General features: G+C 39.1%; 1 protein-coding gene across 5 annotated transcripts in view; it reads left to right on the forward strand.

Moving 5' to 3' along the window:
* Nucleotides 1–10,269: 10,269 nt before the first annotated feature.
* LOC149143811 (Glycosyl hydrolase family 47 protein) overlaps nucleotides 10,270–26,362 on the forward strand; it is a 425,142-nt gene continuing 409,049 nt past the window's right edge. For 2 of the 5 annotated variants that reach the window (XM_089447854.1, XM_089447850.1), the window contains exon 1: nucleotides 10,271–10,724. In XM_089447854.1, the coding sequence (XP_089303980.1) occupies nucleotides 10,608–10,724 (117 nt within the window). In that variant the 5' untranslated portion in view covers nucleotides 10,271–10,607. Of the gene's footprint in view, nucleotides 10,789–11,228; nucleotides 11,474–26,362 lie in introns of all 5 variants that reach the window. The other 3 variants (XM_089447852.1, XM_089447853.1, XM_089447851.1) reach the window with 3 other exon arrangements.

Raw genomic sequence — 26,362 nt, forward strand, 5'->3', positions numbered from 1 at the left:
CTTTCGTGAGTATTTTTGTTGCTATTATATTGGTTATGTATGTATTTTATGACAGTAGCCATGTGTGGATCTCATCATGTTTTTACTTGTAATTGAATGATCAATGTATCTATGACCTAATGGATGGAATGACAATTGGTGTGTTGAGGCATCGATTATTCTTAATGATTCTTAGCTAAGTATGAGCCCCTATGCTCAGAACTGTTAATTACACCTATAGATTACACATTTGCAATATGTTTGACGAAATGTCGGTCATGGCTAGTAGGGGTCCGTCAAGGTCTTAAACAAGTATTTGCTTTAATACTGTCATTTCTGTGTTATTTTATTGATCTGAAGAGATGGTTCAATTTTGGGCAGTGAGCTGGGTTGTGGGCCTGAAAATAGTGGCTCAAATCCCGGAGTCACTAGCATAGCACTGACAGTTTTGGTCTCTAATCGCTGGCAGGCAAGCCTGTGAGAGCGACTTTGAGTTGTTGGTCGCACTCATGCTTATAGCATGGGAGCGACTGTTGATTAAATCGTCCAAAAGCGCAATGGGACCGGAAGGCAAGCTATCGAAAGTATTTGATTGATACTTGAGGGTCCTGTAGCTGATGATTAATGTTTGTATGGTGTGTGTTTCCGTCGGTTCCACTTCCTTAACATGACTTGGGAGGTTGAACCATATCATAGTGGCCTCTCGTCGCATGTTTACCCTGGCTGGACGGTTGCTTGGGTAGATGTGGGAGGAGGGTGTTACAGAGTGGTATCAGAGCATGGTTCACCCCTCGAACTAGATGGGCTATGTGTTGGTCATGCATGCATGTCAATTGCATGTGTGTCTCTCACCCTTTCATTCCATGTGTTTGTTGCATTTGCATGATGTTGTTCATGGTTGTAGTGATGTCGTCATGTGAAATTTGAGGTGTTATTGTGGAATGCATCGTTGTGAGTGTATGACTAGTTACATGTCGATTTATGTCGCTTACATGTATCGTTGTAGTATGCTTGGTTACATTCTTGCATGTTTGGTTACATTCTTGAATGCTTGATTGCATGTATCATTCTTGCAGGTTTGATTTCAAGTAGTGCTCATTCATGCTTGGTCATATATGTTTATGCATATGTGTGGATGGTTATGCATCGCTTATGCATGTTCATGGTTGTGTGTGGTCAAGTGTATAATGACGTAATGATGGTGGTTTTCATGCATGAGGTTGGGTGTGTGTTGTTGTTGAGGTCATGCATTGATGATTGGACCTTAGCTAGAATGACGGTTGCATGGTCGTATGCTTATGTTTCATGTTTCTATATGCTGTCATGATTATGTTATACATGTATCACGTTGATTTATTGATCTTGCAGACAAGGTATCCTCCTCAAGCTATACTAAGGTACGTCGGTTTATTGTGATTTGGTTTAGCTTACATGATATACCTTGCAGGAAGAAATATCAAATGGCTAGCAAGATGGTTGACTACAAAGACTCTCCCTATGAATCAGAAGAGCAGTATGGTGTTGGGAACTCTTCCAACTTGGCAGTGACACTGAGAAGTTTAAAGGAAGAAATAAGGAGTTGTAAGGCAGATAATGACAGAATCATACAGGCACAGGAAAAGTTAGCAGAGGTAAATGCAGTCATACTTCAGAGCTTGTCAGATTTGCAGCGACAGGGACCACTTCGGATCAACCATGAGCAGGAGGATAGAACTAATGGGGCATATGGTAGTAGATCACATGGTGGTCACCGATCAGAGAGAGATGACACAATCAGAGATGGCAGATTGTTGGACACTCCGGATAGGAGAAGGGATAGACATAAGTATGATTCTAGTTCTGATTTAGATAAGCACTATGATCATCATCGGTATCATCCTTATAGGAGGAGTGATAAGGGGTATTTGCCAGAACAGTTTAAGAAAGCAAAGCCACTTACTTTTGATGGAGAGGTAAGAAATCGTAAGATGCAGAGGCATGGTTGCTAGGCATGAAGAAGTTCTTCAAATTGCATGACTAGTCATAGAACATGAAAGCTAGAGTGGCTACAGCCAGTCTCGAAGAAAAGAAGACATTTGGCGGGAAGATGTGAAGAATGTCAAAGGTATAAATGAGGAAGATTTGACTTGGAGTGAGATTGAGTAGCTATTCAAGAAGAAGTATTTGTCAGAAAGATACTTTGATGATAGGGTGAATAATTCTATGAGCTAAAGATTGGATCCATGACAGATGATGAGTACACTAGCAGATTCTTGGAGTTGCCAAGGTATGTGCCTTACCTCAAGGAGGAGAAGGCTAAGATTCAAATATTCCTTAGTGGGTTACTAGTTGCATTCAAAGATAAGATTGAGTTCGACGAGCCTAGATCATTAGAGGAGGCCATCCGAAAACTGAAGCATTGCTATGAACAATCGAAGTGCAGAATTGAGACTAAGCCAAACTGGAGAGGTAATGCAAAGAACAAAGGAAAATGGGACAAGAAATGAGTACGACCACATGACACAGGTAATAAGGAGAATGTTGCACCACCTAAGAGGTTCAATGCATTAGATAGAGGACAGGGACACAAATATGAGGAGCAGAATAAGGAGCCTGTGCGGTGTTGGACTTGTGGAGGAGATCATCACAAGAAGGATTGTCCATAGTACTAGAGTGGTAGGCCTAGGATATATAGTGCACATGAGGCACAGACTATTGGAGATTTTGGTCAGAGTATTCCATGTACCTATGCAACATTGGATAACAAACATGCAGAGCATCAAACATCTATCATTGAAATGGACGGTAAGCTTTGTGATCAAGTTATTTCTATTTTGATTGACCCTAGATCTAATTATAACTATGTTAGTCTTGACTTGGTGATAAGTGTGGTTTGAGTAAGGAATTGCATGTAGAGTGTTGGTTAGTGTAGTTGGCTATAGGTACAAAGAAGTGAGTTCATCATAGGGTAAGAGCTTGTGAATTTGATTTGAATGGTATGCCTACTACAACACATTTGAATGTATTACCGTTGGGTTCATACAATATGTTATTAGGCATGGATTGGTTGTATCTTCATAGAACCAAGGTAGACTATTATGACAAAGCCATTGAGTGTGTTGATGACAATGGGGAACCATGAGTCTTACAAGGTAAGAAGAAATCTACATCAATTAGGATGGTGACAGCGATGCAAGCAAAGCGTAGTCGCGGGAAAGGGTGTAAACTATTCGCAATGCACATCTCTAGTGATAAGGGTAAGGAAGTTGAGGATATAGATGTTGAGCAAGTAGCTAGCTTTACAACAATTCAAGGATGTATTTCCTGAGGAAATTACAGAGTTGCCACCTCATAGGGAGGTAGACTCTTCTATTGAGTTAGTGCCAGGGGTAGCTCCAGCATTAAAAGAACCTTACAGTATGAGCACACCTGAGTTGGTTGAGTTAAAGTTACAACTGAAGGAAATGTTGGACAAGGGATACATTAGGGCGAGTGTATCACATTGGGGTGCAACGATATTATTTGTAAACAAAAAAGATGGAACACTGAGATTATGCATTGGCTACAGATAGTTGAACAAAATGAATATCAAGAACATATACGCTTTGCCGAGGATTAATGACTTGTTCAATCAGCTGAAGGGAGAAGCAGTGTTCTCGAAGATAGACTTGAGATTTGTGTACCATCAGGTACGCATCAAAGAGGAAGACATTTACAAGATTATATTCTAGACCAGGTATGGGCATTATGTGTTCGTTGTTGTTCCATTTGGTTTAACTAATGCTCCAGCTACATTTATGTGTTTAATGAATAGCGTGTTGCATCCATATTTGGATAAGTTTTTTATTGTGTTCATTGATGATATACTGGTATATTCTAAAAATGAGGAATATCATGCTGAACATTTAGCAACAGTGTTGAGGTTGTTGAGAGAGCATCAGTTGTATGCTAAACTCAGCAAGTGTAGTTTCTTCCAGATTGAGGTACACTACTTGGGGCATGTTGTCTCTAAGGAGAACATTACAGTAGATCCAGAAAAGATAAGAGCCATCATGGAGTGGGTAGCTCTTAAGAATGTAGATGAGGTGAGATCTTTCATGGGTTCGGCAAGCTATTACAGGAAGTTCATCAGGGACTTCTCGCAAATAAATTGCTTATCCTATCACATCATTGCAAAGGAAAGGTAAGAAGTTCGAATGGACAAAGGAGTGTGAGGCTAGCTTTGAACAACTTAAGCAGTTGTTGACGCATGCACCAGTACTAAAGATTGCAGATCTGGACAAAGAGTTTGTGGTATGCACAGATGGTTGCAAGAGAGGACTTGGTGGATTCCTTATGTAGGATGGACAGGTGGTATGCTATGAGTCGCAAAAACTAAACGAGCATGAGTATAACTACCCGACACATGATTTGGAGTTACCAGTGATCATACATGCATTGAAGATGTGGAGACATTATCGTGTTAGCAGGAGATTTGTACTTATGAGTGATCACATTGGATTGAGGTATTTGTTTGACCAGTCGAATCTGAACGCCATGCAGGCTATCAACGAGTTTGATTTTGAGATCAAGTACATCAAAGGTAAAGAGAACAGGGTGGTAGATGCTCTTAGTAGAGGGGAACAGGTAAATCACTTGGCAGCCATGAGCTTCCATGGGACAGACTTACAAGATAGGATCCTGCAGGCAAGTCAGCAGGATGTCAGGTATATGGAAATTGTACACAGGTTGCAACAAGATGCTGGTATAGGTACATGTGCAGGTACAGGCAATGGTACAATTAGAGATGAAAGTACAGGTACAGGTGCAAGTGCACACCGAATTATTGTCTTATAGCAGATGGGTTGGTCAGGTTTCGAGATAAGATATATGTACCGAATAACAGTGAGCTCAAGAAGGTGATATTGAGGGAATTTCATGCAAAACCATACTCGGGTCACCCAAGTTATCAGAAGACACTCACGACGGTGAAGAGATTTTACTATTGGCTAAATTTGAAGAGAGATGTAGCAGAGTTCGTGCCAAGATGTTTTGATTGTCAGTGAGTGAAAGCAAAATGTAAACATCCAGGTGGAATGCTACAGTTGATCGCGAGTCCATAGTGGAAATGGGAGGTCATTTCCATGGATTTCATCACAGGGTTGTTGAAGACAGTGAAACAACATGATTCCATTAGGGTCATTGTGGACATGTTAACAAGGGTTGCACACTTCATTACGGTGAAGTCTACGTTCTCAACTAGTGAGTATTTTTGCTGCTATTATGTTGGTTATGTATGTATTTTATGACAGTAGCCATGTGTGGCTCTCATCACGTTTTTCCTTGTAATTGAATGATCAATGTATCTATGACCTAATGGATGGAATGGCAGTTGATGTGTTGAGGCATCAATGGTTCTTAGTGATTCTCAGCTAAGTATGAGACCCCTATGCTCAAAATTGTTAATTACACCTGTAGATTACACATTTGCAATATGTTTGACGAAATGTCGATCATGGCTAGTGGGGGTCTAATTAAGGTATTGAACAAGTATTTGCTTTAGTACTCCCATTTCCTTTTTTTTTACTGATATGAAGAGATGGTTCAATTTTGGGTAGTGACCTAGGCTGTGGGACTGAAAAAGTGGCTCAAATTTCGGAGTTGTTGGCATAACACTGACATTTTTAGTCTCTGGTCGCTAGCAGGAAAGCCTATGAGAGTGACTTTCAGTTGCTGGTCACACTCATGCCTATAACATGGGAGTGACTGAGCCTTAAATTGTCCAAAAGCTTAGTGGGACCCCAAGGCAAGTTGTCTAATTTATTGGATTGGTTCCCAAGGGTCATGTAGCTGATGATTAATGTTTGTATGGTGTGTTTCTGTCAGTTCCACTTTCTTAAAGTGAGTTAGGAGGTCGAATCATATCATATGGCCTCTCGTCGCATGTTTACCCCCGTTGACCAGTTGCTTGGGTAGATGTGGGAGGAGGGTGTTACAGGTCCTTACAAGGTGTTGCAAAAGATTGGTACTATGGCATACAAATTGGAGCTACCCGCATCTTCCCAAGTACACCCAGTTTTCCATGTTTCATGCTTAAAGAAGGTTATCAGTGACAAGCTCCTAGTTCAAACAGTATTGCCAGAACTTGACGAGGAAGGAAAAATCATATTAGAGCATGAAGTCATGGAAATAAGAACTCGGCAACTACGAAATCAATCAATTTCAGAGTATCTCATTAAGTGGAAGAACTTACTCGCTGAAGATTCCACATGGGAGGATGATAATTTTATATAGAAGCATCTAAAACTACTCAAGCGTTGAGGACAACACTTTTTTTTGAAGGAGAGGGGCATGTTAGGTCCCTATAATACAAGTGTAACCCCCTTATTGTTATTATTGTGCCCATGTAACCCCCATATTGTTATTGTTGTGCCCCATAGAAGCCCATGTTTGTTATTATTATGCCCTTACATTATTATTGTTATGCAGGCTTTGATTATATTGTGACCCTTTAGACTCCTATATATATCAAGGAGGTCTTGTCATTTGAATCATCTAAGAATTGTTCATTTATGTGATCTAAAGGAGGTTTCCCCCTTGAAGAGAATGATTTTCAAGTCATTGATCTATCTTTTCTTTTGTTTTGTGATTTGGTTGCATAACACTGTTTTGCGCTCTTTTCTCTAGTATGAAAATATGCAAATAGGAGGAAGAGGTACTATCCATGGAGTTACCTGAGATTTATGGATTGTAAGGGTGTTATAAAAGTCTTATCCCTCTTTATTTTGCTCTAACTTATGACTCCTAATTGTTTGATCAATTGTGGAACAAATACATCGACACATAATGGAATCCCCATTCTTCCTAGTAGCTCGTTATTTAACATAGCTCAATAGCCATTTAGAGATAGGGTTTTGACTTCCTTAACCCTTAAATAGAGTAATAGTTTTGGACCTCCTAGAATATTGTTGAAAGTTCACACATGGATAGCCCCATATGTGGGACTAATGGGCGTTGACATGGCATCCTCTTGTACCACGGTGGACAATGCCATTGGTGGGAGGCATAACTTTTGCATACAAGCTTCGATTGATACGATGTTTACACTATTTGAAAGGTATTTATGTGTCGATCAACGTCAAGGGGTCCAAACTAAATCTGGGAAAGTTTTAACCCTAAAAAAATATGTTTACCTCAAAATGACTCTAGAAGGTTTCAAACTTCAATTTTCCTAACTAGGACCAATTACTAAAATGACCATGCAAGCCAAATCCTCCGATTGTTTTCCACTATGAAAGCATCAAGATAGATGAAAATAATATAATGATCCAATCCATATCAACAATGCTACTATGTATCATAACCTTGGAAAATGTGCAAAATTGAGACGGTTGAAACTTAAAAAAAATGAAACTTTGACATGTTGTGAGAGACTTTAAGACTTGATTGGGATGAAACTTAGTGGAATAATAAGGTATCTAAAATTTAATAGACCAATAACAAAATATTTAAATCATAAAAAGGACTGAGGACTTTATTCAAAGCAAGAAAAGATTAATTTTATTAAAGTTATGATATGAAAATTTGGATTCTCTTTAACTTAAAGGAAAGAAAAGGCAGGGTCCCCAAAATTTTTGCTCAAGTTACATGACAAACATAAAAGGAAAAGGGAAGTTGTTGCTTGCTCAATTATAAGCTGATTTATCATCCCTAACAATGAGTTTGATTTCTGGTCCCTACTTGAACATGCCCTTCTCTATCAAACAATTGGGATCTATTCTATTGTTGTTCACAAATACAATACAAGGGTTGACTCACTTTCTCTACTCCAAGAGTCAATATTCACTAGGTCTCTTCCTTTGGAATCAACCCCTAGTTAATTTCTTTTGGCATTGTTTCTTTGGGCCCTTTTCCTTTCTACTCGTCTATTGAGAGACTTGAAAATGTGTTCCCCTTTTGCAATTTGATGGAAACTCAATTGATTTGGGTGTCATCATTTTCTCCTCATGTTCTCCAATTGTTGCCATTTGTTTTTTCTCAAAATAATCATTTTGTTATCCCCTATATTGTTATGACACTCTAGTGACCAATTGATTCTCTTATGTTGAAGATTCATTTCATTTGAGAATGATTCATTCCCTTATATTGCATAATGTTGGGAGTTCATGTGTTTCCTTTAGCTACAATCCATTTTGTAGGCTCCTCCACTACTTGTTTAGAGACCATTACCTTCTACCAACAATTTGACTTGTTGGATTTTTAGATTAGGAATTCAACATAGTTGACAATCTTCTTGCTTGTTGAAGGTTTACTTTGTGGTACTTGGGAGTTGTTTAGGTAGATGTGGCCACAAGTTGAAATCTCTAACTCAAAAAATATGTCATTTGATTCCCTTCCTTAGCAGCACCATTCCATGCATTTTAGCTTCTCAATTGGATGAATCTCGATGACACCCTCTTTTGGTTTTGAGTCCATTCCAAGTCCATGTTGACTAAGGAATCCAAAAATCGTTAGTTGACTATTATGGCATATTATTGATGAAGAGGGTGATTAGATGATGTGTGTGGAATGCGTTCAAACCTTCTCCATTTACTTGTCTTGCCTCATGACCTTTTCCATGTCCAATAGAGAGTCACTAGTTGGACCTTACAAGCGAGGGTAACCTTGAACTCATTGTCCACTACCCACACAGAATCGTGGTTGACTTTTTCTCCACATATCTTGCTTCCTGTTGTGGTTCTACGAGCTGAGGTTGCTATCTTATGGATTTGGTGAATTAGAATTAGACATTGGTTAGAAAATCCTTCAATTCAACAAACCAATTTGACTTTTGTATATAATTTGTTTAAGAGCATGTAGAACTAGTACCTAGTAACCAAGATTTTCCAAGAAGGGCACCGATCCCAAAGCTCATGTTTCACAATGGGTACACTTCTTGTTTCATTTCTTGCACATTTACTTTTTTAATTTTAAGTAAAATGAAATATTTTAGGTGAAGGGAAATATTAATGTAAAATGAAATCATAATCCTTGCATTGAAATTTTTAAAATTGTAATCTTCACCTAGAATGAAGATATTTGAAAGTCTATGGAGATCTACATATTTTGTTGAAATTATGATCTCTTACAAGGAAACACATGTTCTTAAGTAGAAGGTCCACTCAAACTATAAGAAGTAAAATTGTAATTGAAGGTAATATTTGGTCTCATATATGAAATTAAAGCTATATACTTGAATGCACACAATTACATTTCTTTAATCTCAATAATAACAATATGAATTGATTTTCTTAGATATTATCTAAGTTAAAATCACATTTTGGTCTTAAAATATGACCGAAAGCTACTTAGTATTGGTTAAAAACTCATATTTTTTAATGTAAGGAAACAAATTAACAACCTAAAATCCAAAAACATATAAAAAAACAAAAGTCTATATTCTTATGACTATTAATCTAACTGACATTTTTACTTTTGATGATATATATATATTGCATTTAAAATGAGTTTTTGAATGCATGAATGGCTTCAATGTCCTCCATTGTGCATTTTTGAATGCATAAATGGATTCTAAGCCCTCAAAATCTCCCATTGCACTTGCTTGTATAGATCATAGAGCTCAAACTTACTATTTTAAAAAATTTCGACAAAATTTTAAGCATAATGCATGTAAAAATATTGCCCAAAAAATCAACGATGTCTTACCATTCCAAAAAATCCTCACTAAGATTTTGGATAAAATTGACTAAAAAAACAATTAAAAATGTTTTATTATTCCAAGAAATCCACAACAGATTCAAATTACTAAAGGAAAAAAATATAAAAATAAAAAATATTCAAATTAAAAAAGAAAAAGAAAAAGATCTTATAATTAAACTATGCCTTTTCAATAATCCAATTTTATTTGTACATGATTTAAATTATTATTATAATATGAAAATAGGTAAAATTCTAAATCGCATAGTCTAACGAGGTGGAGGAGTTGCCCGGAAAGTTATAGAAATTCTGGTTATATTTAGAGAAAATCCGGCAAGGATTTTTGTAAATCCAAGTTATAGTTGTTAAACTTCAAAATTTTAAGTGTTCTCGATGTTTTTGATGGTGCTGAATCCATTTCCACTATCAAAAACATGATTCAAACACTGTCTCTACAAGATTTTTTGAATTTTTTTGCCCAGATTCTGATCACTTTTGGTCGTCCAGGCAATTGCTCAATTGCTCATTAGAACACTCCATTCTAAATAATTTTTCACATAATTTTTCACGTGTGAAAATCATCAAATTGTATCGAAATTATACCAATAAATTAAGTAAAATAATGTTTTTTCTTGCTTTCTGTTGGTCTGTTTTGAAGGTAGAAACATAACCGCGGCCCAGAACGGCTCAAAGATTTCCCAATATTATGGTTCCACGGTACACATAAGTTGAGGAAAGTCTAGACTCTGGATTTCTTTAGCATAAGTTGGCAATGTCTAGACTCTGGATTTCTTTAGCTTTTATCCACGCCTAATTGTTCAAAGGTTTTGTTATTATTATATGATCAACGAGCCGCTCTTAGCTCCGAAGGTGTTAATCTGGTCCGAGTTAAACTAGATGCAATGGCCTGGGCCTGAAGATCTAATTATACGTGGCAAGATTGGTTAGTGTAATTGCAATGGTCTACAAGAAAAATGAAGGGCCTTAATTGTTTCAATGGATTGCTATTGATATTCGTATTGCTCCTTCTTTCCACTACGTCCAATGGAGCTTCTGTCACTCCCCAAGAGGCCAAGCTGCTCCGAGATGAGGTGGGTGATCGCTTTGCTGGATGCTAATTGCAGTTTTAGGGTTCTGTAGTCCTGCAAATAACCGGTTAGGCCTCCCAGAATGCGTTTTATTTTCAGATCTCATTCTGTTTCACCTTTTAGAAAACGTATCCATATACAGTTTTGAGCTTTAGATTAGTCTTCTTCTCAGTCTGATGCTGTCGAGGTAATGGCGGAATTTGAAATTGCACTAGAGCTTCATTTATTTGTTTACATTTTTTTTTCCGTTCTGTTCAAACTTGTTTTCCATTCTGACTGTTTAATGGTTTGCAAATAGCATGCCATGTTGCCTTGAGGAATATATATAATTTGTTTGCTTACATCCTACTATTCTTCTTTTCGCGTCCTCTGGGACAATCCAGTGCACTGTAATTCAATCCCATTGAATACCAGGCCTGTTAATTTATTGCCAGTGTGAATGAAGATCATACTTATGATATTTTTGATTTTTGGTTTCTAATTTTATTTTGAACTGGCAAGTCTCAGGGTGTAAACATAACTACATTCTTATTAGACACCCACGCTATCAATATGGCTTAGGAGGTCTGCATCAACTGCATATGAATTTTTTAGCACCATGATCTAGGCATATATGAATTCACTCCCAGTACTTGTGGTCCATTGTACTCTCCAAATCACCTTCTTCGCTGAATGGATCCAAAAAAACTGCTCGAACAGGGGTGGTGAACGATTATAGCGCATTGGTTTACCTCTTTGTGCCTTGATGACAGGTCAGCCCCTACCCGTGCAGATGTTGACTTATTGAGGCATGACCATTGATAACCTTGAGTGATTATGGCAGTTTAGATACTATTTGGATTGGTGGTTCTTATTATTATTATTTTTAATTTTTAGGAGGTCAAGACTCAAAATGTCTCCTTGCTTTTGTGTCTTTCCAGTATTCTTGATCCCTTTAGAAGCTCTAATAGTGTTGTTGCTATTTGTGAGGAGTTTGCTGTGGGTCTTCTTAAAGTTCAACTCGTCCTAGGAAGCTTCATATTTCATGTAGACTTGTTGATGTTCTTTAATCTTTGATAACTCAATATTTTGGGGATTATCTTGATAAACCTTTTTTTTGAGAAAATGCCCTAGCTGCTCTACCTCGTTTTGAAAAAAATCACATTCTGAGAGCCTTGTATATGTTTTGACATCTCTTAGTTGTTCAAATACGAGATCCATATGAGTATTGTGTTATTCTCTATTTTTTTTTAAAAGATTAAGATGTCTTCTAGAAAGTCACCTCAAAATTTCCTAATGATGGAATATATTGCTCATCATGCAAATAAAGATAGGAGGTGTGCTTGTAAGGACAAAGGCTATAAATAGGAATTTATAATGTATGTCTCTTGTTGTGAAACCTATCTTTGATTATTAAATTCTTGTCTAGTGGTATCTATTTCTTAGGTTTATTTTTAAAAAGATAGTTGTTCCTCTTTGCATCTTTTTCATATTGTTAATTTTAGGTAACAATGGTATGTTCTATGCTTAAGAGCAATTTTACTTCAATTTCTTATCAGCCCAATATCAATATTTAGTTTAGCAATCGAATCAACATGATAGTAAAATGCAGATAGAACATAAACAATAACAGTAGAAGACAGGCCAAGACAAGAGGACACAAGATATGGCACCAGCCAGGGACAAACCCCAATGTGGGGAAACCCTTGATCTATTCTTCTTATAATTCTTCAAAAGTTCAACAAAGAGAGAGAGAGTACAATATACAATTTTCACTTGCCCAATCAAAGTGAAATTTGACCAGTTAAACAACAGTAACAGAAAGTCCTAATCAGAAAGTCAACCCTGGTCAACATGGCAGATTTTGACCTCCAAAACAGCTCAATCAAACTCGGTCAACTCGGCCTCCAACAGCTAGTCAGATCAGCCCAAAAACAGTCTAAAAAAGTCTAGTCAAATATGGTCAACAAAAGTCAATGCTGCAGCAAACCCTTTTGCAGTGAGTGTTGGTCAAACAATGGTCAAACAACCTTGATTTTTGTGCCCAGATATGCAGCCTACCCAAACAGAGATCTCCCTTACAAAAACACAGTCAAAACAGGTCAACGCTAGTAAAAACGACCTTCCTACAACTTCGGTCAACGCTGGGACAAAAACCATTCCTTCTTCGCATGTGAGGAGAGTTGCCTCAGAAATCCGTCCCCAATCAACGAAGGAGTGAGAAGAATGTGAGTGAGTGAGGTGTCTAAATAAGGAGGAGGCACCTTGTATTTATATGCAAATGTTGAGGATGAATAGACGTGACTGTTGGGCTTCTGAGCCTACATTAGTTTCCTGGCCGACCTTGACAATTTGTCCATAAATAAAATAGATTCATAATTCCATTTGTACATGTTAGAATGAGATGATCTTTAGATCAATCCGACACCTCTCGGAGAGAGGAATCCAATAAAAATATCAGCTGCCTCATATGAGTTGTCCAAGATGAAGTTTGGCCCTAGTTGCCAAATTTAACACTCCCTCTCAACTAGGGAGAACTTCACTTGCCAAAATGTCTGATAAACAATACCATCCCTGTCTCTGCTCTGCTCTGCTTTGCTGAACCATGAAGAAAGAAGAAATGATCGAGAATGTATCATACCATTCTCCACTGACCCAAAGTCAGTTTCCAATAATAGAGAGTGTGTCATACCACTCTTAATTGACCCAAAGTCAGTTTTGATTAATCCCAGATCAATATCAGACACCCTAGCATGGGGAGTATGGTAGTACACGATGCGTCCATCGGTAGTACTATGGTCCCTATCCTCATTTCCCTACTCATTGGCTAGATGAGAGGTACTTCCCATGAGTCCCAGACTTCATGGGTAGGATGTATCGGCAGGAGAAGGTGAACCACTCATCCTATGCATATTTCAACATGGGCTATCACAAGGGAAGGTGAACCACTCACCCTGTACATTGCGCACCACTAGGGGAAGGTGAACTACTCACCCTGTGGTCGCTCATCGCTCCAAGAAGTACCCCGAACCCCCAGAGCTCCCAGAGCTCAACATCCATCTCATACGGGACCCTCATAAGAGGGTCTCTCCACGACTCCAAGTCGTTCACAGAAGGTTAAGAATTTGACCTTGCCTAGGGGCTTCGTAAGAATATCGCCAACCTGATCATCAGTCCCAATGTGTTGGAGCCTTATTGCTCCCCATTATACCATATCCCGGATAAAGTGGTACCTGGTATCAATATGCTTGGAGCGGTCATGAAACACAGGATTCTTAGAAAGACGAATCCCACTTTGGCGGTCGCAGAAGATCACGGTGGTATCGAGCACGTGTCCAAACAACTCACTAAAGAGCTTCCTCAACCAAACAACTTCACAAGAGGCCATACTAGCAGCAATGTATTCAGCCTCAGCGGTGCTCAAGGCAATTGACTTCTGCCTCCTGCTCATCTATGATATTGAAGCAGAACCTAGAGAGAAGCAATGGATGTGCTTTTACGATCCACTACACTGCCAACCCAGTCTGCATTAGAGTAACCATGGAGCCTCACATTCTCGGTAGTGTATCTCAGTCCATAAGTGATTGTGCCTCGGAGATATCTCAAGAGATTCTTGGCAGCAATCCAATGTATGTGATGAGGCTCGACCATAAACTGACTCAATGTATTCACTACAAAACATATGTCCGAACAGGAGTTCACCAAGAACATCAGGGCCCCCACGAGTTGACGATACTCAGAAGGATTTCCCAAATCGGGCCCAGCAACACTTCCACATAACTTCTTGAAGTTAAGTTCCATCAGAGTAGTCACGGACTTGCAGTCCACCATCCCAAATCTTTCAAGTAGCTTCACAATATATTTTCCTTGAGAAAGGAAAATCTCGCCTGGCTTTTGCCAGACCTCCAACCCTAGGAAATAATGCATCAGTCCTAGGTCCTTCATTTCAAATTCAGGAGCCAACTCCATCTTACATTGATGAATAAGAGGGTCTTCCCCTGTCAGAAAGAGATCGTCGACATAGAGTACCAAGATGAGAGGTCTATCATTCTCAACCTTAAAGTAAAAGTTCGGATCAACTTCACTTCTTGTAAATCCCAACTTCATCAGATAGCTGTCGATCCTCTCATACCAAGCCTGGGGTGCTTGCTTCAACCCATAGAGGGCTTTCTTCAACCTGCATATGTGTGTCTGACGATCTTGAACTTTGAACTCCTCAGGTTGTTCTACATAGACTTCCTCCTTAAGTGAACCATGCAAGAAGGCAACCTTGACATCCATCTTGTGTAGATTCCATCCTTGCGAGGCAGTAAGGGCTATGATTGAACGAATGGTGGTGTAGCAGGCAACTGGTGCAAATATCTCATCATAATCTACATCTTCCTTTTGAGAGAAGCCTCAAGCAACAAATCTAGCATTGAAATTTTCAGCACTTCCATCAGCTCCATGCTTGATCTTGTAGAGCCATTTCGAGGTGACAACGGATTTGTCCTTGGGTCTAGGGACCACATCCCAAACATCATTCTTCATAATCAACTCATACTCTTTGTTCATTGCATCCTTCCAAACTTGGTGCTTTACAGCTTCTTCGAATGTGCAAGGCTCAGATTGAACAATGGTGCTCATTGTAGTTAAGTACCCTTGGTACCTATTCAGCTTCTTGCTTTCATGAAATGTCCCCCTAGGTGCAACATGTTTCTCGACATCTTCGAGAGTCTCCCTAAGCCATGAGGGTCTCCTTTTTGAGGAGGAGGGCTCATGAGGGGGTGGATCAATGGGATCCATTGGTCCTTCAGCATCGGGCATCGGCTCATCCTGCGGTTCTCCTTGCTTTCTTGAATCTGCGTCCTTGTCCTTGCTTGGAAGAGAAAGGTTACTAATCTTCTCAAGGGTAGCATCCTCATCGAAGGTGACATCATGACTTATCTCCACTTCTCTTTGACCAGGCACATAGATTCTATATGCCTTAGAAGTTTCACTGTAGCCCACAAATGTTCCTTTCTTCCCAGAAGCATCCAATTTGCTTCTCTTTTCTTTCGGCACATGAAAATATACGGGGCTACCAAAAATTCTAAAGTGAGAAACATCAGGTTTCTTACCAGTGAAAACTTCTTCGGGAGTTTTGGAGTCCAACGCTTGATGAGGATATCTATTTTGAACATACACGGTAGTGTTTGCAGCTTCGACCCATAAGAAATTTGGAAGGCTTTGATCATGAAGCATGGCACGAGTGGCTTCTACGATAGAACGGTTCTTCCTTTCAACAACACCATTTTGCTCAGGAGTATATGCGGTAGTAGTCTCCCTCTTAATGCCAACTTCTCTACAATAATTATTAAACTCATTTGGTTCATATTCGATTGCATTATCTTTGATCTTCTTCCCGGTTTGATTTTCGACCTAAGCTTTGAAAGAACAAAACCATGAGAATACTTCGTCCTTCTTCTTCAAGAAATATATCCAAGTCTTGCGAGAGAAATCATCCATAAAGATAGCATAATATAAATATCCTCCCAATGAGTTCACAGGCATCATACCAGATAGATCAAAATGAACCAATTGCAATATGTCGGTAGTCTTGCTATCACTTGAGGGGAATGGTCCCCTTGTATGCTTTCCTTCGACACACCCCTGACAAACACCTTCATGTTCTAGTTTAAATTCGGGCATACCTGTCACCATCTTCCTCACATTGGGTAGAGCCTTATAATGTAGATGAGCAAACCTCCAGTGCCATAATTCAGGTTGAAGTGATGCGTGGCAAGACATAGCTCCCAATGGATTTCCTCCAACTTGATATAGGCTATCAACCCTGAAGCCAAGTGTAAATGCATCTTTGAAATTTTTATTCCACACACGTACCTTTCCATTAATGAATGCCACCTTGAAGCCTTTGTCTTCCATCGCCGAGATAGATACCATGTTCTTCTTTAGATCGGGTACATATAATACTTTTTGTAGATGAACGGTGTTACCTTGATTCAATTGAAAAGTAACATTCCCAACTCCCTTCATGAGATAGGTGGCATTGTCTCCAAGGATAGTTTCCAGATTTCAACCAGATTAGAAAGAGCTTCCTTATACCCAGTGAAGTGCCTTGAGGCACCACTATCAATCAACCAATTTCCCAACGTGTCCGGAGGAGAGGCAGTAGAGAGGGCAGATATAAGTTAAAATTCTTTTTGCTTGTTATCAACAACATTAGATTCATCATACCTGGTGTTTCTAGATCTCTTGGGAGGGCGACTTGATGAGGAGCGGGAGCATTCCTTTTTCCTTGGTTGTTGAATCTGCCATTCCTTTTATTGTTGTTGCCCTGAAATTGTTGTTGTTGTGGTTGTCATCATCATGAGGTGTATCCCTTCTATTAGGACACTCCCTAGCATAATGGCCAAACTTGTTGCAAATGAAGCATCTTCCCTTCCTTCCATTTTTGGAACCCGACCTTCCTTGATGTTGCTTCTTTGAACCTGCGTTGTTCTTCTTTTTAGCATGAGCGAAGAATGCAGTAGGATCATTCCTATTTGAAGGCATATCTAGTTCCATCATCCTTGTTTCTTCTTGAGAACATCTGGTCACAATTCTTCAAAACCTGGAATTTTGTTGTTGTTAAGAATAATGGTGTTGAACACGTGCCATTCACAAGGGAGTCCTCTAAGGGCAATGAGAGTAAGCTCCCTATTAGCAATAGCTTCTCCAATCGAAAGAAGATCATTTTTGATCTCAGTAATCCTCATGAAGTAGGATTGAATGTCTTCACCTCTTCCCTTCTTTATATCCTTCAGCTTGTTTTTGAGAAAGAGAACTTGGTTTGCATTGCTAGATTTGAACATGCCAACCAACCTGTCATATATCTCCTTTGATGTGTTCAAATCGGAGATGTAAGCAACTAAATGCTTATGAATAGAATCCCTGATGATCTTCTTTGCTTTGACTTCACCCTTCTTGTACTTTGTCTTAGCAGCAGCCGGTGCATTAGAAGGAGGTTCCGAAATATTTCCCTGCACATAGTCCATAACATCTTGCTCTTCTAAAGTCAAGTCAAGAGACATCTTCCATGCATGATAATCAGACTTATCATGAAGTTTATCATCAGACTTAAAGTAGGATGTGGAGGCCATTGAATCTTTTCCTTGATCAAAGGATCTCAGTGATTTCTCTTCTCACTCTTGCTTGGGCTTTGTCTTCACTTCAACTCTGATACCATGTTAATTTTAGGTAACAATGGTCTGTTCTATGCTTAGGAGCAAATTTACTTCAATTTTCTTATTAGCCCAATATCAATATCTAGTTTAGCAATCACATCAACATGATAGTAAAATGCAGATAGAACATAAGCAATAACAATAGAAGACAGGCCAAGACAAGAGGGAACAAGATATGGCACTAGCCAGGGAGAAACCCCAATGTGGGGAAACCCTTGATCAATTCTTCTTATAATTCTTCAAAAGTTTAGCAGTGAGCGAGAGAGAGTACAATATACAATTTTCACTTGCCCAATCAAAGTGAAATCTGACCAGTCAAACAACAGTAACAAGAAGCCCTAACTAGAAAGTCAATGCTAGTCAACAGGGCAGATTTTGACCTCCAAAACAGCTCGGTCAAACTCGGTCAACTCAGCCTCCAACAATTAGACAAATCAGCCCAAAAACATTTGAAAAAGTCCAATTAAATCTGGTCAACAAAAGTCAACGCTGCAACAAACCCTTCTGTAGTCAACGCTAGTCAAATAGTGGTCAAACAACCTCGATTTTTGTGCCTAGAAATGCAGCCTACCCAAACAAAGATCTCCCTTACAAAAACGCAGTCAAAACAACCTTCTTGCAACTTCGGTCAACATTGGTCAACGTAGGGACAAAAACCATTCGTTCTTCGCACGTGTGGAGAGCTACCTCAAAATCCGTACCCAATCAACGAAGGAGAGAGAAGAATGTGGGTGAGTGAGGTGTCTAAATGAGGAGGCACCTTGTATTTATATGCAAACGTTGATGATGAATAGAGGTGACTGTTGGGCTTCTGAGCCTACATTAGTTTGCTGGCCGACCTTGACAATTTGTCCATAAACAAAATAAATTCATAATTCCATTTGTACATGTCAGAATGAGATGATCTTTAGATCAATCCTACACCTCTCAGAGAGAGGAATCCAATAAAAATATCAGCTGCCTCATATGAGCTGTCCAAGGTGAAGTTTGGCAGTAGTTGCCAAATTTAACACATATGGACTAAATTTATTAGTTCTTTTATCTTGATTGGGGTCCTTCTTGATGTCTTTGTGGTCCTCAAGGCTCAAATATCTTGATTGTTGTTTTCGCTGTTAGGGCACTGATTGTATAATAAGGGCCTTTCATATTTTGCATTATATACATGTTCTTTTGAAATTTGTGTGCTTTCGTTTAGATTTTGGAATGGAGATCAAAAGAGTGAGTTTATGTTGAGGTTGTTCTTATTATTAGGACCAAACTTGGATCGATGAAAAAGTTGATGAGGATAAAAGTCAAGAGTATGACTTGGATCGAGAACTTGGGAAAAACTTGGCAAGTACCAAAAAAGAAATACACAATAATTGCAAGTCAAACTTACTCAACATGGCTCCAACATAGTTAAACAAAGCTTGACTCACTCCAAGTTTGGAAAACTCTTTTGTTGGAATATTTGAGTTAGAATTGCAAGTCTAGAGAGAATAGCTTGTGATCCTATTACACTAGGTTAGATTTTATCTTTGTTCAATTAATCTTTTGTTTGATTATTTTGAGCCTTCTACTTTTAGGGGAACATTGATGCTTTCTATAGTGTCTTGGGTTCTAGTGCCATTGTCAGTTATTTTGGGGTAAAAATCCCTATTATGATAATTTTAACATCGTTCTGGTTTGTTAGCGGGTTATAGGTTTTGGTGTCTGCTATGATTTCAATTTTCTACACTTTTACCATTTGTTGGCTATTCCTCGTAGATGTAAGGCTACTCTAGATAAATCACATTCACGAACATAACAAGAGTAAAAATAAAGTTCTACCAACTTTAACCATGTTTAGAAGATTGGTCTACTCAATTTTCCTTCTTAATTGGAGAAAGCTACTTCTTTGGAGTTCTTGCTTGTGGACTTGCCTTGTGTGGATTAGGATTGCATTGTATTATTTACGACAATATGAGTTTGGTGTTTATGTTTATGGAGATGTAATCATGATCTTTAGCCATCGAGTTACATGGGGGGGGGGGGCATTTTTCTTGAGCCTTGATACCACTGTTATGGATCAATTACTTTGTCGTTGAAGCACATTCTCAAACTTGTGAAAAGAGCTAGCATACAAATTGACCTATTTTAGTTACTACAAGGGATAGTGATGATCAACCATCTTACTATACCTCTTGAGTAAGGTGATAGAACATGGCTATTGAAAAATCTCCTTATTGTTGAAATCCATTTGATTTTCAACCTTGTCCCCCCATTGGCTCACTAACTTGTGGCTCCACCAACATCGCTATATGTAATCTCTACTCAAATTAAGTATAAGAGGATTATACCTTGATATAATGATTGATATTTCAATGGTGGCTTGTGAAGATGGTGAAAGTGGGGTGGTGTTGTTACCCCCCACTAGGTTCAAGTCTATACAATGACATGCTTGTGCTTGTGCTTGCGGAAACAGGTGGGGCTAGGTGTGACCCTTGGGTGACTTCAGTGGAATAGATACTCCTCACTCGTGGTTTCTTTTCCAGACAAGACTTATGTAGTATGGTAGGACATTTTTGGCCTATGTTATTTCTAAAACAGAGTAGTTGCCGCTTGCTTATGCTGATCATAAGCTTGAATCAATAAAAAAATTAAATGATATATTAAAGTATGAGGAGATCTTCAAAGTGAATACCTTCTAAACAAAATTTGGCCTAATCACTCCCAAAATGGAAGAATGGGGTGGAAGCCCCAAAATAAAAGAAAAAGGAGATGAAGCCCTAAAAAGGGAAGTATTTGTTGAAAAGTGTAGCCAGGTTTGGTCTTCATAATGACATATGTAAATGTGATTTTATGTAATTGATGTAAAGAAAAATAAAATTATTTTTGTAATGCTTATCTCATGGGTTTCATGAGCAAGGAATTTTATTTTTAGTAATGGCTCCCATTGTGAGCCCATTAGGATTGGTTATAAAGTCAAAGAGAGTCAATATCATGTATGAAGGACCCTTCTTGGGCATGTTACATTTGTATAAGAGTCAATGAAAGTGTCAAATAGCCCTCCAAGACAAGCACAAACATCTCCCTTCAAGTCGGCTTCAAAAAGAATAACAATATCTCTCCAAATGACACGTGGACCCAACTGGCTGTCAAGTCGGCTTATTTTGATGAGGAAACAACTATTTATAGGACAACTCGGCATCATTTCAGGAAGAGAATTTCAGTGGTCATCTAGTATGAACTATGAAGTAAGAGGTGCGAAGTACAACGAGGAAGCTTATTATCAAGCGAAGGAAGGAAGAGTATAATTCGAGCTCTTTTCTGGTCTGTTTTTGGGTTGATATCCTCCACACGTGTGAGGTAGCAAGAGATCTGTTGCATCAAAAAGAGCTAAGAAGAATAACAATCCTCATTGGGTAGTTGAGTTGGAAGAAGGTCAAGACAAGAAGGGAGTCGAGTCAAGCTAGAAGAAGACCCTATCCAAAGCAAAGAAAGTGAAGGCATAAGATAAGGTCTTGTGCATAAGCTAGGGTTTCTGAATTAGGATTGCAGACCTAATACAAGGAGGCCAAAGGTTTGAAGCAGTAAAGGAGTCGAGAAAAGGGAAGGAGCAGAAAGTTGACTATCGTTTTCTAAGGATCTCATCAAGGGAACTCGTGTCTTGGTCTTGGAGTGGCAAATAGGTTAAGGGTCTTGGTCTTGGTATTCGTCAATTGAAACCTCTATAAGAGGAGGAATTTGTTCGGGTTTTCCTCTCAAGTGGGAGAGGTTTTGGCCCTGGCTGATAGCCTATATTTAGTGTCTCTTGTCTCTTTATGGTTTATGGATTGGTGGTTGTTTGATGAAGAAGAACACTAATAACCTAAGTAAAAGAAGATCCTAATCTAGAGAAGTAAAAAAGCACTCACACGCAGTTACTAATAGAAGAGAAATCACTTAATTTCTATGCCCTAGATTTCTCAACATGGTATCAGAGCTAAGGGAACAAAGTCAAGGAAGGGCATCTTATCAAGAGACATAAGGATCAAATCTCGAGAAAGGTATCAAAGCAAAGATCATCTTAAAGTCAAGATCTACAAAGGAAGCATTATAACCCTAGATCGAAGAAGGAGCCTACAAAGAAGTCTTGGGATCATCATCAAGAAAAGAAGGCCAAGTTGAAGAGATCTACGAATCAAGGATCATTATTGAAGAAAACTATCTTCATCAAGGATAAGTTTTCTATTCTCTATATCATTATCAACATCAAAGAAGCAGCAAGGAGAAGTAGCATCCTATCAAGTAAGTATATTTATGTCCACATCTGAATCTGTCAAAATGTCTTTTTGCAAGGAAAGCAACAAATTGGTTGGGGCTTCAAACTATCTTGCATGGAAGAAAAGGACAGATTTGAATCTCATTGAAAATGAGGTGATGGAACATGTCAAAGGATCTATCACAAAACTAGGAAAGGAAGATGCTCAGGCTCTTGCAAAGTGTATGAAAGGGGAAGTTAGGGCTCAAAGGATTCTCATAGAATCCATCAAGGATCCTCATAGAATCCATCAAGGATCCCCTCATTCCATATGTATCAAAACTCGAAACTTCAAAAGAAATCTATGACAAACTGGTAGAGTTGTATTCCGTAAGCACTGTTGGAGAAGTCATTTAATTAAGGCAAGAACTCTACAAGCTGAAGATGTCAAGGGAAGATGGAATAGCCTCATACTTTATGAGGATATCTGAGATCCGAGATCAACTTCAAGATCTAGGAGAAGTCATGTCTGGTAGGGAAATGACTACAGTTGTACTAAATGCGCTACCAGAGGAGTGGGGTAACTTTACCTCAAGTATTTATGGGAAGAAAGAAGCTACTCCATTCCATGAGCTGTGGTCACCATGCAAGATTGAAGAACCCAGGCTAAAGGCCAAATCTGATGTGGGAGCAGGTGAGAAAAATCAAGCTTATGTTACAATGACAAGGAGAAAGGGTGGAAAGTTGGTTCTCAGAAAAAGAAAAGGAACATGGCTAAGATTCAATCCTATGAGTGTCAAGAATATGGACACTAGTCCTAAGATCAAAAGGGACAATAACAAAAGAGGAAGAGAAGAAACCCATATCACCAAAGAAGTGGAGGAAGCTGAAAAGAAGTCCAAGAAAGAGGAAGTAAGAGATCTCTACTATGACTGAGTGTTAAGTTTAGGTATGTTCTATGCTTAGAGCAATTTAATTCAATTTTCACAATTAGCTCAATATCTTTTTCAGATTAGCAATCACATCAACATTAAAGTAAACTACAGATAGAACATAAACATAAATCGCAGAAGACAAGCCAAGACAAGAGGACACAAGATGTGGTGCCTGCTAGGGACAAACCCCAATGTGAGGACACCCTTGATCAATTCTTCTTATATGTTCTTCAATAGTTCAGCAGAGAGAGAGAGAGAGATAGTACATTTACAACAGAAGTCAACACTTCGACTTTCTAGATAAGAGAATAGATCATCTCTACATGAGATCAGTTGAAGACATGCTGCTTCAATTGATTCTCCAAGGTGATTCCATCACCATGCTGCACCCATCACTGTGCTGCACCTCATCATCATGCTGCTCCTCATCATCATGCTGCATCCGTCACTGTGCTGCACCCAATCACTGAGCTGCTCTTATCATTGTGCTGCTCCCATCACCGAGCAGCACCCAACTATTACTATGCTGCACTTCACTACTGTCTCTAATACCATGCTGCATCCAACTGTTGCATCTAACCATACTGTCTAACATGCTGACCACACAAGCAGTCACATCAACCTTCAGTCCTTATCCTTGTGCAACCCTTAACACAATATGCTGCTGGCTATGGCCTGCGGCCTAGCCCAGCAGCAAGCAAGATTGTCATACAGTACTCAGCTATTACCCTTGAAGAACAATGTCTACCGATCAACCTTATAGCTGCACAGTCATGCCCAAAACTGATCTCAAATGTGTCACGCTATCATCTACAACAATGTGACATAGATCTGACTTTCCTTACAACGTCTAAGGGTTCATTCCTTACAGAGTTATGGACCTCTTAAACTTCATCATTTGGCTGATAGGGTCCTCTCCAATTGCGGCCAAGATGACCTCCTTGAGGGCTGAGACTAGGGCAGTATTTGGCCCTACTTGGACTGCGGTTTGAAGCACAAATGACAGCTGCTAGAAACCTTTATTTCGATGGCTGTAACCTTCACCTTTTACTGCGGCTAGGGCAGATAGATGCCTCTTTGAAACTGCGGATTAGGCTGAGTGTTTAGACAGTGGATGAGGAACCTTTTAGGCAGCGTATGGTGGCTCTCTTTGACTGCTAGAGATCTCCTCGAACTGTGGCCAAGTCTTTCCATTATCAACGGCTAGGTTAAGGCTCTAGTCCTCCCAATAGGACTGCGGCTAGGGCTTTCATTTAGAGCAGTCAGGGCACATAAGAACCCTCTTTAAACTACGTCCTAGAACAGTTTGTTAGGGCATCATTTAGGCTTATTCTTGCTGTGTAGGAAGGTCATGTTTAGGGCAGCGTAGAACCTTACTTAGATGACAACATTAGGCTTCTACCATACCAGCGTTAAGGCTTCATATGAAACCTTCCTCCCTGACTACGTGAGCCTTCTTCTTGCTGCGTATTAGATTTCTCCATCAGGGCAGCGTAGAGCCTTGTCCATGACAACTTCTAGGGCATCTTCTATTAGGGCAGCGTATCACCTAGGGCACTCCCTCTAGATCTCATCTTCATCAAACCCAAAACAAAATGAAGAGAGATCTCAAGAGTGAGTGTGTGAAATGACTTGAAGGCCACCTCTATTTATACTAAAACATTGAGCACAAGTGGGTTTATTTGGTTGCTGGCCGACCTTGACGAATTGTCCCATAACACTAATAAATTCATAACTCCATGAATACTTATCAGAATCAGATGATCTTTAGATCAATCCTACATCTCTCGATGAGAGGGATCCAAGAAAAATATCAGTTGCCATTAATAAGACGACCCACATGGAGTTTGGCCCATTTTAACACTGAGATAGTCTTCCTCACCTAAGTTCTTTTCATAGTTCCTAAGTCTTTTGTTGTAAGATATGACTATCATAATTTAGTAAGAAAAATTATGGGATGGTTCAAGGCATCATAGAAGCATTGAAAGCAAGAGCTCATGACATCATCATAGAGAAGCATGAAAGATGGTTGAAATTAATTGACAAGTCAACTATGAAGGATATAGCTATTGGGAACCTCATTGGAAACATAAGTTGCACTTATGGAAAGGAAAAAGGCGATCCAGGTCAAAGCTCATCATACATCAGTCAAAAAGGAAACTTCTGCTAGATGGGGATACTCTAGATCCTCAAGTTTCTTTGATGGAATCTTCATCAAAAGGTTCACCGATCAAGAGAGGAAGCAAGTGTTTCATCAAGAATTACAAACTTGTGGGATTCAAGCTTTTTCAATCAAGGGAGCTGCTACAGGAAGTTTGGATGACCCAAAGGAAATATGAGGTATGTATATTTACATTCAATATTGTAGAGTTATGTCATATGGTCGCAGGTAACATGGATCAATGCTCTATCCTGAGAGCATAATCAAAAGGAAGGATCTCCTCCCTCGAAGGAATGCAGGAATGCATGGGTCACACATTCACTAGATGAAATCAATGTAATATGTTCTCATATGAAGTATGAGGTGGTTGACATTAATTGGAGGAACTCTGATTGGAAGTTCTTGAGAAAGAAATGTGTGAAGAAAGGAAGGAAGAGATCGTGGGATATGCAACCATGGAAAAAGGCAATCAACATCCATAGACCAAGAATATTTGACTAGGATATCTCCATGAAAGATATGAAGATTCTAATGGAATCTGGAAAAAGAAAGAGACCCTTGACAATATATATATCTTTGGGAGATGTGTCGATATGTATGCAGGATGTTGATGCAAACTAGAATATGTAAATGATGAAAGACCATCACAAAGGTAATTTTGATTTATATGTTCATTTCTTATTTTTTGAACAAATATCTGGATGGGCTTATGCAGGGCTGCCGAGGGAAGATCTATGGATATATTCCACCATTGATGCCCATGTAGTAGGATGAAAGATCCTTATGGAAACATGGCATGAAGGAAGGCTAGATATGAACAAATGGATCACTTTCCGATGATGACATGACTGACTCATGGATGAAAGTGATGGATGGTCTGTGCCCTATGAAGAAGTCCCAAACATGAAGACTCCTAGATAACGAAAAGAAGTTCATGACATCGTGAGGAGTTCTTCAAGCAATTGGTTGTCCCATCATCTCCACCTGAGGAGCTGCTGTAGGTCCCTAATTAAGAGGGAGTTTGGAAACAAGTTTCTTACTTGGTAGAAACTTGGAAGCAAAATTCCTAAGCTAAGAGGGAGCTTAGGTACATTCCTTCTGTAGGAATTAGTACATTCCTTTATTGGAATAGATATGTCCTCCCTAATTAAGAGGAGAGA

Source organism: Pinus tabuliformis, chromosome X (genome assembly GCF_031772625.1).
Source record: "Pinus tabuliformis cultivar Carrire ecotype Pingquan chromosome X, CPIR1, whole genome shotgun sequence".
NCBI classification, from domain to species: Eukaryota; Viridiplantae; Streptophyta; class Pinopsida; order Pinales; family Pinaceae; genus Pinus; species Pinus tabuliformis.